Source organism: Aquarana catesbeiana, linkage group LG02 (assembly GCF_042186555.1).
Source record: "Aquarana catesbeiana isolate 2022-GZ linkage group LG02, ASM4218655v1, whole genome shotgun sequence".
Classification (NCBI taxonomy): domain Eukaryota; kingdom Metazoa; phylum Chordata; class Amphibia; order Anura; family Ranidae; genus Aquarana; species Aquarana catesbeiana.
In genome coordinates, this window is record NC_133325.1 from 749,135,937 (window position 1) to 749,148,829 (window position 12,893).

General features: G+C 40.7%; 1 protein-coding gene across 1 annotated transcript; it reads right to left on the minus strand.

The window, feature by feature from the left end:
- Positions 1-637: 637 nt before the first annotated feature.
- On the minus strand, positions 638-4,105 carry LOC141129220 (claudin-8-like). The gene has a single exon (XM_073617104.1). The coding sequence runs from the start codon at positions 4,039-4,041 to the stop codon at positions 3,286-3,288; it is 756 nt and encodes a 251-aa protein (XP_073473205.1). The 5' UTR covers positions 4,042-4,105; the 3' UTR covers positions 638-3,285.
- Positions 4,106-12,893: the final 8,788 nt, after the last annotated feature.

Sequence of the window (12,893 nt, forward strand, 5' to 3'; positions counted from 1 at the left end):
AATGAATGATTGAGGAGATCTGTAGAGAGCTATTCCTGTCCATTCATTCAGTGCAACTGAGGCTGAAGAGAAGGAGATTGAGGGCCGTGTCCTTAATCTCCTTTCTCTGTCTCAAAGGTGAAACATCAAAGGTCTGTTTAGACTCTGATAACTCACCAAAGACCCCCAGCTGGGTGCCTATAAAAACTCTAAAACATAAAAAAAAGAATATTGTAAAAAATTTTAAAAAAATTATAAGAAAAAATAACAAAAATAAAAAGCTACTAACACCAGTGTGGAACTACCAGGGTCACAATGGTCGCACTTGCGACTGGGCCCTGGTGTTCCGCCACCAGGCTCGGAGGGAAGGGCCCTGGACGGGGTTCAGGGGGGGTCCTTTATGGTTTTTTTGCAGGGGGGGCCCCTGAAGGTTCTAGTTATGCCACTGCTTGTATTCAATGAAAAAAATACAAGGTATTCTTTGAATGGCAGAGGTGCCAAGTGAGTGGCCTTCGGTGTTAAGAGTACAGAGGAGAAGCTGCTAGCACAGAGCTCAGAAGATCCTGGCTCTTACTGTATGTAGCGCTGACTACTGCAGTGATTTAGTGGCATTCAGCTTTAATTAAACACATGAGTTATAAAAATAAAATAATTCAACTTTTAACCAGGAACATAGTAGTTTTAATGTGAAACTATAGGCAAAATAAAAATGGCATATATGATGCAGTCTGTCTCTAATATGTACATAACAATGTTTGTAACATAGTTTCATTACCGGTTGATCCTGCCAGGAGATTTGTTATTTTTCCACTTTCTGTAACAACGCAAGCTGCCCAGCAGAAGAGTCAGTTATAGGAAGCCCCACTCTCAGGTGCTAAACATAAACGGTAAGCGCAGCTGTCAGTCAACCAGTAGAGGGTATTGACTGCTGTGGTTTGGATAACACATAGCTGCCTGTAGATTGCACAAGAGGATGACAACTATCTTGAAGCATTGGGAGCTGGTGGTCACCCTAATAAGGCTGGGTTCACACCCTTGCGAATTGGATGCAGGTTCCCCACATCCAATTCCCAATAGCAGGAGATTTTGGCCGGCCCTCTATGGAGCAGGTTCACATAACTCCGCAGCGGGTCCGGTGCGATTTGCACAAAAACGATGTGCGTCTTTTGGTCTGTTTCAGGTCTGAATTCAGCCAACAATTCGGGTTGAAATCGGACCTGAAACGGTGGACCGGGACGCACTGGACCCCTGCTGTGAGCCGAATGTGGCTCATATGTGAATCCAGCCTAAAGCAGGGCTCAGAGAAAGCAGAAACTGGCAGGATCAGCATATATTTATTACAAATGTACTCAAAAAAATAAAAATAAAAATGCGCAACTACATTTACAAGGCAAGAAAGTCAGCTATTTACACACATTTACTATTCAAGTCACTTTAAAGTGTTTGGTTTGGATCCACTATAAGCCCCGTACACACGATCGGATTTTCCGACGGGAAATGTTGGATGTGAGCTTGTTGGTGGAAAGTCCGACCGTGCGTATGCACCATCGGACAATTGTTGTCTGACTTTCCGCCAACAAATGTGTGTTGTCGGACTTTCCGATTGTGTGTACACAAGTCCGTCAGACAAAAGTCCAAAGTACAAACACGCATGCTCGGAAGCAGAAGCGGTTGGTCTTGTAAACTAGCATTCATAATGGAGAATTAACATTTGTGACGTAGCAAATTATGAAATCTCCAAATGCAGCGCACAATTCTCTTCTTCTTTAATGGGATAATAATGAAGCTGCTTTGCTGGTGATACTGATGGAGTTATTGCAAACAAATTTTCAAAAGCTTTTTTTTATCTAGTGATAACAAGAATAATATTATTATGTTTTTTTTTTTTTTTTATTTGTACATTAAAAAAAAAATTAAAAAATTAGACATGCTATCTGCCAACAGAACTTAACCAAAAAGTGCATTCTATGCATCCAAAAATATAGAAAATATACCAAATCAAATCATTATTATTCAACCCAAAACATTATGTCAAAGCAATAACTCCAAGGCCAATAATAAATAACACGTTATCTCCTCCGATTCCGCAACATGGCTGGTTGACGAATGGCCGCTCAGAAACAAACTGAAAAGCACAAAATGAAAAACGCAAAAAGAAAAGCGCGAATCAACACTCACCAAACTTCTACTAACACAAAATTAGCAGAAGGAGCCCAAAGGATGGCGCTAAAGAGCTGAAAAAACACGTAGTACGTCTAGTACATCACTACGTTCGTAATTGCTGGCCAACATTTGTGTGACCGTGTGTATGCAAGACAAGTTTGAGCCAACGCCCTTCGAACAAAATTCCACGGTTTTGTTGTCGGAAAGTCCGATCGTGTGTACGAGGCTTAAGGGTTAAAGCAGTATTAAACTCAAAATCAAAAATATAATATATTGCAGCTTACCTATCATTAATCATTAAATGTGGTGGCTGCATCAGTTTTCTTTTCTTTGACTTTTTTTTTTCTCTATTTTCACCTGGTGGCCAATAACACACCTCCTATATTAGTGAGATACAACTCTGGAGGAATGAGAACGGGACACAGCAGACAGCAGCATTGTCAGTCTGGGGGAGCGGAGTGTTAAATATATTAGCAGATTTGAATATAATAATACATTGAAGCCAAACTTCATTTCATACTTTATAATCAGTTACAGCAAACTGTTTTTTTTTTTTCCTTTTGGGATAAAATTTTACATGAATAAATAAAAAATTATAATTTTAATCACCCCTGCCAGTGGTAAATGGATGGTCTCATCCATGTAAACTGATACATTCTGCTAAGGAGCTTGAACTTGAAAGATAGCCTAAAAAGAGAACTAATGCAGCCATCACATCTAAGAATTGGTAAACTGCAAAATAATACATTTTTGCTATTGGTTTTAATACCGCTTTAAAGAATGTCCGATTTAAACATTTAACCAGAAATAAGCATGTTTTGTCCAGTTGGTCCTAAGAAGGTGTTTGTTATCACAGTTGTGGGATCCCCTTCTATAATCAAATGAGTTTGTATGGGATTATCTTGATGAAATCACAGCCACGACGTGGAATGCTTTGTCCAAGTGAACATTGTGTAGAGTCCATTCAAAGTACATCTACATAGACCCTTGTGGAAATGTTCAACATTTAACACCAAGTGTGGGCATTGGCCATGTCAAAAAACTCTACAAGTACAAAGAAATAAAAGTTCACAATAAAAAAAAAAAATTCACACACATACTGTAATGTTTCTGTCCTTCTCGAATTTATCAAGCTCTTGCCTTCTATATATATTCACTTCGGCTATTGCGGTTTCGGCGTATTTCTGGACGACTTGGTGTACACTCCAGTTCACATTCACGAGGTGGCACATAGCCACAGCTGTCATGAGGTGGCACATAGCCACAGCTGTCACGAGGTGGCACACAGCCACAGCTGTCATTCCTGCATCTGCAGTTGTAACACCAACACATGATTATTCCTCCGATAAGAATAAAGACAATAGCAGGCCAAGCCAAGAAGAGGGCTTCCCCCATCTCTATCCTCACTGCACCTCTGCATACAGCCGCATCATAGTATTTTCGGAGAATATTGCTTGATGTCCAGGCCACTGGAATTATGATGAGTACGGCACTTATGATATACAGGACTCCCGCTGTCAGGCGCATGCAGTGCTTTGTCTGCAGGCCCTCCTTATTGCATCTGGTCAAAAGAATTGCAACCAGAGAGAATAAACAGGCAACGAAAGTCATCAGAACAGAAAAGACCATCAAAACCCTTCCAGCTTTTAAGTCTGTTGTCAGCGACACCTGGGATTCATAGCTGCTGCATTGTAAAGGCATTCTGGACTGGCTGACACAGGTTGTCCACAAGCCATCCCACCGGCTGATCCATTGTCCATCAATCCGACCATTGGCAAGTCCATTGTTCTCTGCCAGAACAGATATCCTCCACTGAGGCATGATCGTAATGATCCAGGTAAGAATCATCCCAATGGCTCCACAGATGATCCCAAAGATCTGAACTAAGAGCCAAGTCATGATGTTTTCAAGGTACAGGGACCCAAGATGCAAAGATGATAGTCTGTCCCAGGCTAAAGTGCCAATGTTAGAAGGGCATCCTAAGGCAGAGCAATTTATTAATCCAGTCACGTGCAGAAGACAATAGGATGAATGAGTAAAGTATGACATAATATCAAAACAAGAATGGTAATTACTGCATTCAATGGAACTTAATGTGCTTTGAAACTGGCAGAAAAAAAAAAATACCCAGAGCTCTGTTGTTGCCTTCTAGGCAATAATACATGTTGATTTTGTGGATCTTATAAGCTTTTAATACAAGCTAAAAATGATTCTCTTTATATATACAGTTTATATTACTGAAGTAATAAACATATCACACCTAAAGGCCCTTAAGATTTATGAAGGTAATTAAAGTTCACTAGAAGTATAATTTAGAACTTCAACGTTACGTAACTAATTTTAGCTGTGCAAATATACACTCACCAGCCAGCTTTATTCACATTCCTCAGAGATTTTGGTGCATACTGACATGATAGCATCATGCAGTTGCTGCAGATTTGTTGGCTGCACATCCATGATGTGAATCTCGCGTTCCACCACATCCCAAAGGTGCTCTACTGGATTGAGATCTGGTGACTGTGGAGGCCAATGGAGTACAGTGACCTCATTGTCATGTTCAAGAAACCAGTGGTGAGATGATTGGAGCTTTGTGACATGGTGCATTATCCTGCTGGAAGGAGCCATCAGAAGATGGGGACACTGTAGTCATAAAGGGATGGACATGGTCAGCAACAATACTCAGGTGGGCTGTGGCATTTAAGTGTGACAAGAAAATATCCCCCGCACCATAATACCACCACCACCAGCTGGATCCGTTGGTACAAGGCAGGATGGATCCATACTTTCATGTTGTTTACGCCAAATTCTGACCCAACCATCTGAATGTCACAGCTGAAATCGAGACTCATCAGACCAGGCAACATTTTTCCAATCTTCTATTGTCCAATTTTGGTGAGCCTGTGCGAATTGTAGCCTCAGTTTCTTGTTCTTAGCTAAAAGGAGTGGCCCCCGGTGTGGTCTTCTGCTTCTGTAGCCCATCTGCTTCAAGGTTTGATGTGTTGCGCATTCAGAGATGGTATTCTGCATACCTTGGTTGTAACGAGTGGTTATTTGAGTTACTGTTGCCTTTCTATCATCTCAAACCAGTCTGCCCATTTTGCTCTGACCTCTGACATCAACAAGGCTTTTTCATCCACACAACTGCCGCTCACTGCATATTTTCTCTTTTGCGGACCATTCTCTGTAAACCCGAGAGATGGTTGTGTGTGAAAATCCCAGTAGATCATCAGTTTTTGAAATACTCAGACCAGCACATCTGGCACCAACAACCATGCCACATTCAAAGTCACTTAAATCCCTTTTCTTCCCTATTCTGATGCTCGGGTTGAATTTCAGCAAGTCATTTTCACCATGTCTAGATGCCTAAATGCATTGCGTTTCTGCCATGTGATTGGTTGAGTAGAAATTTGTGTTACCAAGCAATTGAACAGGTGTACTTAATAAAGTGGCCGGTGAGTGTATGAAGTGTATTCAGATTACATATTATTCACATAAAGGAGCTGGGATCAGATCATAAAATAACCATCAATGCAACTGTGATAACCCCAGCCTGTACTGAGGGAAATACTGTATGTAGATTTCCATTGTTGACTTTTCCTTCTAAAAAAGCTCCTCGACTGACCAGCATGCTGATCCAATGGTGCTGATCCAATGGTGCTGATCCAATGGTGCTGATCCAATGGCATCAACTCTTTCAGAGTTTCTAATCTGTAACATCTCTACAGATCTGGAGTCCTCACTTCACTGTCTTCATATCTGTTCCAGGTCTATATTTGAGAAATTATGGGAGAAAAGAGTTTGTTAAACATTTAGGAAAAACTGGTATTGTGACCATAGCCCCTTGTAGTTCATGCCCAAGACTTGTCAGGTGGGAGAAGGGGTGTGACTAAGCCCCCATTCACACTAGTGTGGTTTCCCATGCAGCTGTGCTGCTGCCACTGCACATCAATGGAAACACATTACTCCGTATGGTGCCCATTCACTTAACTGCAAAAAGTTTCAGGAGCTACTGACGTGGTACAGTTGCAGCACGATTTTGAGCCCATAGACTTCAATGGAAACACACCAAAAAAATGTGTGAAAAATGCATGTAAAACATGTGTTTTTAGAGTGTCTTGTGGCGGAATTTTGTGTATAAATCCAGTCTCCTACAAATAGCGCATCGGCATGAAAAACACATCAAAAATGAGCCAAAATTGCTTCAAAACTTGCAATGTTGCGCTACAAAAATGCACAAAGAAAGGCATCATGCTACAGCTGCACTAGTGTGAACCCAGCCTAAGTCTAGGCTCGATTATGTTCAGTATTTATTCAGTCACTTTATTTAGTTGTAGTGCTCACACCCAAGGGGTCAAATGAAGTAGACCATGGTAGTACATGGTTTTACCATGGTAGTACAGAGGCTGCCTGCCAAAGACACAGCTCCAAGCACACCCACACACAGGCTTAGTCTAGGGCATGTCTTTTTGTGGATTTTATTTGCAAAAAAACTTGAACAGGAGAGGATTTAGAGGTTCAGGATACTCCAACATAATATCAGAGATCGACAGGAGGACAATCCAGTTTTCACTTGGCTCATTTCAGTGAGGTAGACAAAAGATCCTTTCCAGACCCAGGTGATGCCCTCCAGCAAAAATCCTTTAGCAAAACTTCTCTAGATCCTCAACCCAGCAGCTGCTGATGCCCAAACTGTAAATCTGTTAGCCACCTTCTGGGTGCCCCTTCCCAGGGATTGGCTGAGGTCTGATAAATATTAATAACTGTGTGATTGACCCACCCTTTTCTATTTATTGGAAGCGCCCTCCAGAAACAGGCGGGAGCAACCAATCGTCCAGCCTAAGAAACCCTGACCAGACCAAAAAAACTAATAATTTCTCCACTGAGTACAATGAAGCCAACAACCAAATTTAGCCTAACGTTTGGCGGAGTGCTACATAGTTATAAATCCAGCCTGGTGGGCTGTGTCACAAACTGGCTTCGTATATGTCTTGTACACCCCAACAGTGAGAACTCCCTGCCATAATTCCTGATATTTTCCTGTCTAGCTGGGAGTTTTAGGTGTTCCTGTTCACCTTTTCATGTTCCAGTTACATGCTCCATAATAATACATATACTGTATATAAAATCTACCAGGAAAAGCAATACCATAGGGTTCCTCCATAGGTTGCTGGGGCTTCCTTGAGCTATGGCTGATTGGGTCAGCGGCATGACATCAATTATCTTTTTTGCTCTCTGTAAGGGTGGAATTCCACTGATCACACATGTAAGGGGCATGTATGCCACTGAATCCAAAAGATTGGTTTTAGCAGGGGTTTCCTGAGACCTGAAAAATATATTTAGGGTTCCTTGGGGGGAAAAGAGATAAGAAAGACTGAGCTATAGAGTTTTTTCATGTCAAGTGGTGCCAGTTGCGACATATAGTTAAATGTTTGCAGCTTCCTAAATAAAGAAATCTGCACCACTATTGTTTCAGCAGAGTGGAGTATCTTAGTTGCTTGGCTTATTAGTGAACTAACAAAAAACAAAACAAACAGCCTCCCATCCAAGCTATAGCCAAAAGACAGCTACATTGTGGGCTCACATTGCCAGGAAGCTCCTATGGATGTCCTCCCGTGGTTGTGTTTCCCACATGCCCCCTGCGGCGCGCATTGGCATGGATCTGTGGTCTGTATCTACATATGATTCTTTGACTTCTACTTTTTACAAAATATGCCTTTCTAACTTGCTCAGGCATACCCTCGCCTCAGCTCTTTTGATTCCGAAGGACATTATATAATTTCTCTGCTATATTCACCTACTTTTCACCTTTTTTTATCAATCATCATGGTTGACAACATTCTTGCATCTTCGGCTGCAGATACCAACTTTAGTAGAACTCTTACAGCACTAGTGGATAACCCATTGAGATTGTGATTGTCACAACAGCCCCATACTTTACAATTGTCCCATGATGGCGATGTTTCACTTTTTCGGCGGTTGGAGAATTTCATGGCCAAAGAAATCAGATCCTTCTGGGACATCAATACTCTGACTGAGTATAGCAAGTTGCAACAAATTCCCCGTGGGTTACTTATTAAGAAATTTCCTACATTTGAATTGTGCAATGACAATTATAAAAAAGAGTGGACCAATACCCTGTCTTCTTGCTCCTTTAAACTTATCCAGATTATCATCGACTCAAGGATGGAGGAGCTTGCAAGATTACAGAAGGAGTTTACCACCATACAGAAGGATTTGACACCCTTACAGCAACACAAAGATTTTTTGGATCTTGATACCCGCTTGAACAAAAATCTTGATAGGCTGGAGAAAAGTGTCATTTCAAGAAAAAAATGATAAGCTAGCACGGGATCGTATGGATTACGAAATTGACAGTGCCTATGTATGGAGAAAACCAACCTTTCCAAATCGTTCTCGCAAATATTCAATGAAGAAACGGGTCAGTTTCTTTGACCTGGAAAATGAGGACACAGCTGATCACAGATTGGGGTAAAGAGCCAATCACAGCAGCTCTTTACCATGTGACCAGCCGTGTCCAATCACAACTGATCACAGTGTAAACATAATTTGCCGGTTATCGGCAGTCCTATCCTCACATTGGTGCGTGAGGCGAGAAGAGCTGGTAACCGGCAAATCCACACAGGGTACATCTACACTGATAATCAGGGCATTGATCATCATTCCTGATTACCAGTGCAGCCCAACAGTACCCACAACTGCTGTCAATCAGTGCCCATCAGTGATGCCTGTTAGTGCCCATCAGTGCTGACTGTCAGTGCCCATCAGTGATGCCTATCAGTGCCACTTATCAGTGCTGCCTATTAGTGCCCATCAGTGCAGCCTATCAATGCAGCCTCATCAGAGCACAGCAGTGAAGAAGAAAAATTACTTTTTTAGAAAATTTTATAACAGAAATACTTTTTTTTCAGATCTATTTTATATTTGCACAAAATAAAAAATACAGTGGTGATTAAATACTACCAAAAGAAAGCTCTATCTGTCTCAAAGCAATGATAAAAATGTTGTTTGTGTACAGTGTTGCATGGCCGCGCAATTGTCATTTAAAGTGTGACAGCGCTGAAATCTGAAAATTGGCCTGGGCAGGAAGGGGGTGAAAGTGTCCAGTAGGCAAGGGGTTAAACATTAACCACTTAAGCCCCGGAAGATTTTACCCCCTTCCTGACCAAAGCATTTTTTGCGCTTTCGGCACTGCGTCGTTTAGCTGACAATTGCGAGGTCGTGCGACATTGTACCCAAACAAAATTTACGTCCTTTTTTTCCAACAAATAGAGCTTTCTTTTTGTGGTATTTTATCACCTCTCTGGTTTTTATTTTTTGCGTTATAAACAAAAAAAGAGCGACAATTTTGAAAAAAAAAGCAATATTTTTTACGTTTTGCTATAATAAATATACCCCAAAAATGTATAAAAAAAAAAAAACATTTTTTCCTCAGTTTAGGCCGATATGTATTTTTCTACATATTTTTGGTAAAAAAAAAAAAAAAATCACAATAAGCGTATATTGATTGGTTTGCGCAAAAGTTATAGCATCTACAAAATAGGGGATAGTTTTATGGCATTTTTATTATTAATTTTTTTTTTTTTATTAGTAATGGCAGCGATCTGCGATTTTCATCATGACTGCGACATTATGGCGGACAGATCGGACACTTTTGACACTATTTTGGGACCATTGTCATTTATACAGCAATCAGTGCTATAAAAATGCATTGATTACTGTGTAAATGACACTGGCAGGGAAGGGGTTAAACACTAGGGGGGCGATCAAGGGGTTAAGTGTGTCCTAGGGAGTGATTCTAACTGTGGGGGGGATGGGCTACCTAGGACATGACAGCGATCACTGCTCCCGATGACAGAGAGCAGTAGATCTCTGTCTTGTCACTAGAGCATCTCCCCGTTCTACCTCTCCACATTGCAATCCCAGGTGGCCGGCGAACATCGAGTTCCCAGGACCCGCAGGCATGCTCCCGCTGCGTGTGGCAGGCGCGCGCCCGATGGGTGGCAAATTTAAAGGAATGTACCTTTACGCCCATTTGCCTGCCTGTGCCATTCTGCCGACGTATATCTGTGGGCAGCGGTCAGCAAGCGGTTAAACAGCAAAACTTTTTAATGGCATGTTTTTAATAGACCAAAAGGGAGCAATTGAAAGACGATCATCGATTAAGACTCAGGATACTTTATTAGGGTTTACATAAACTTTTCGTTAGAATTTAAAGCAACATATCAGGTGGAAAGATTTTTAAATTGACAAAAACTTTCTATTATATACACTTTGTTGTTTTAGGAATGTGATTAAAACCAGCAGAGAATTGCGCTTAGCAGCTTTAGTCATAGGTGAAACTAGTGAAATTGATATTTCCCACATACACACAAACCCCAGTGTGTTCAGATCTCTTCGGAGTCTATGTATGAATGTCTAAAATAAGGAATGTAATGAAATGGAAAGGTTTTAATAGTATGCTGATGAAGGTGAGAAGGAGGAACCAGGGATGGCAAATTGAGCAGATTGAACATCATCTTTAAAAAGACTATAAAAGCAGTCTCTGAATTATGGAATTACTGCTATCCACAGGTGACATAAATTTGACGAACGACAGTAACAGATAGCAAGTAAGGATATATAAAAGAGAACCACAAAAGTAAAGAAATAAAATAATCAAAAGCTAGCACATTCCCTCTTTTTTTTTACTAAGTTATAAATGGAATAAATCCATATTTTGGCTGTAAATTCAGTTTATAGCCTTCTTCAGCTATCAACTGCACTTCATCACCTTCCAAAAGTTTGTGTAATGTTTAGTTTCTCCCTCCGGCAAAAGGTGCCTCAGCCGTAAATTCATGAATTATTTACATTGCTACCTTCCTTTGCTGTTATTCTTACAACAAGTTAAAAGAATGCATCAGTAAGACAAATACAGACAGTTCAAACTATTTAAAGCAATGACACGTGTCACTGTTATTACATTCTTCTTTTTAACCACTGGTTGTCACTAATTTATAATCGGTGCATAGAGCAGCTGAAAATGAATAGATACAGCTATGTATCAATGTCAGGCCAGACTTACATCATATTTTATCCTCTGATGACTTGTCCTCTTTTGGCTGTTTGTCATCTAAAAAGTTTGCGCTCATCCGTTATTCCTCAGAGTTTCAGTCAAGTGTTCCCTGGACAGATGTCATCTGCTCTACAAGCCCCAAGACTTCTTGACAGGCTGCATGACATTTCTTATGTGTTACACCAACTGGGTGTTACAGATTTATGTATTTTAGTTTGATTGTATCCTTTTATATGTCTGTATGAAATAGTCATGGTTAATAATGAGTTGAACTTACCTGGGTTCGCTTTGGGGCTGGTTCTGTGAATAATACTAAAGTTTGGATGCCGAATCCAAACCCCAATGGAGCCAAATGTTTAAAAAGAGTAAACTCCATTTTTTAGGCTAATAGGAAAGAGATTGTCAAACAAATGGCATTGCTGGATTGATGACGTCTGTTACAACGAAACGTGCATCAGGCAGGGGAAAGAGTAGTGACATCAGCACACCCGCCAGGGTGCAGGACGAGTGTACATACTGAATGCCTGTTTATTTCTTTGGATTTGTGAGTAGATTTTTTTAATAAATAAGCTTTTAACATTAAGAGGACATTGTCTAATGAGCGGTTCTTCTTTCTATTGCAGTGCTCCATATCATCCTGTCCGAGCATCCATAGTGAAGAATTTGAATAATTGCCTCTAAGCAAAATTATCTGATGGTCGGCTGGAAATGAAAGATACTATATACCCAGAGTGAGGGGTAAGCTCATTAACTATTTCCAGCCCACCACGACACATGCATTGCGCGGGGCAGCCGGGCTGCGCAAAACAACGTACCTGTACCTTGTTTGCACTTCCTGGGCACACGTGATCGTTCGGGGGATTATGTAAAAAGGCAGACCGTCGTTCTGTCACAGAGGAAGAGAGAGATCTCTGATTTTCCTACTAATCAGGAAATCCGATCTCTTTCTTTGTCTAGTGTCAGCATCCCCCACACAGTAAGAAAGCACACATAGGGAACATATTTAACCCTTAGATTGCCCCTGATGTTAGCCCCTTTGCTGCCAGTGTCATTTATACAGTGATCAGTGCATTTTTTTTAGCACTGATCACTGTATTGGTGTCACTGGTCCCTAAAAACTGTCACTTAGTGTCCAATTTGTCTGCCGCAATGTCACAGTCCTACTAAAAATTGCTGATCGCTGCCATTACTTGTAAAACAATAAAAATAAATAAAAAGTCCCTAAATCTATCCCATAGTTTGTAGACGCAATAACTTTTGTGCAAACCAGATCAAACCAATATACGCTGATTGGGATTTTTTTTTTCCAAAAATAAGTAGCAGAATACAAATTGTCCTAATTTGATGAAGAAATTCGATTTTTTACATATTTATATTGGATATTTTTAATAGCAGAAAGTAAAAAATATTGTGTTTTTTTTTCAAAATTGTTGCTCTTTTTTTGGTCATAGCGCAAAAAAAATAAAAACTGCAGAGGTGATCAAATACCACCACAAGAAAGCTCTATTTGTGGGGAAAAAAGGACATCAACTTCATTTGGGTACAACATCGCACGACCACGCAATTGTCAGTTAAAGTAACGCAGTGCCGTATGGCAAAAAATTGCCTGGTCATTAAGGGGGTAAATCCTTCCAAGGCTGAAGTGGTTAAAGCAATCACAGGCCTGGATAAGGTCTAG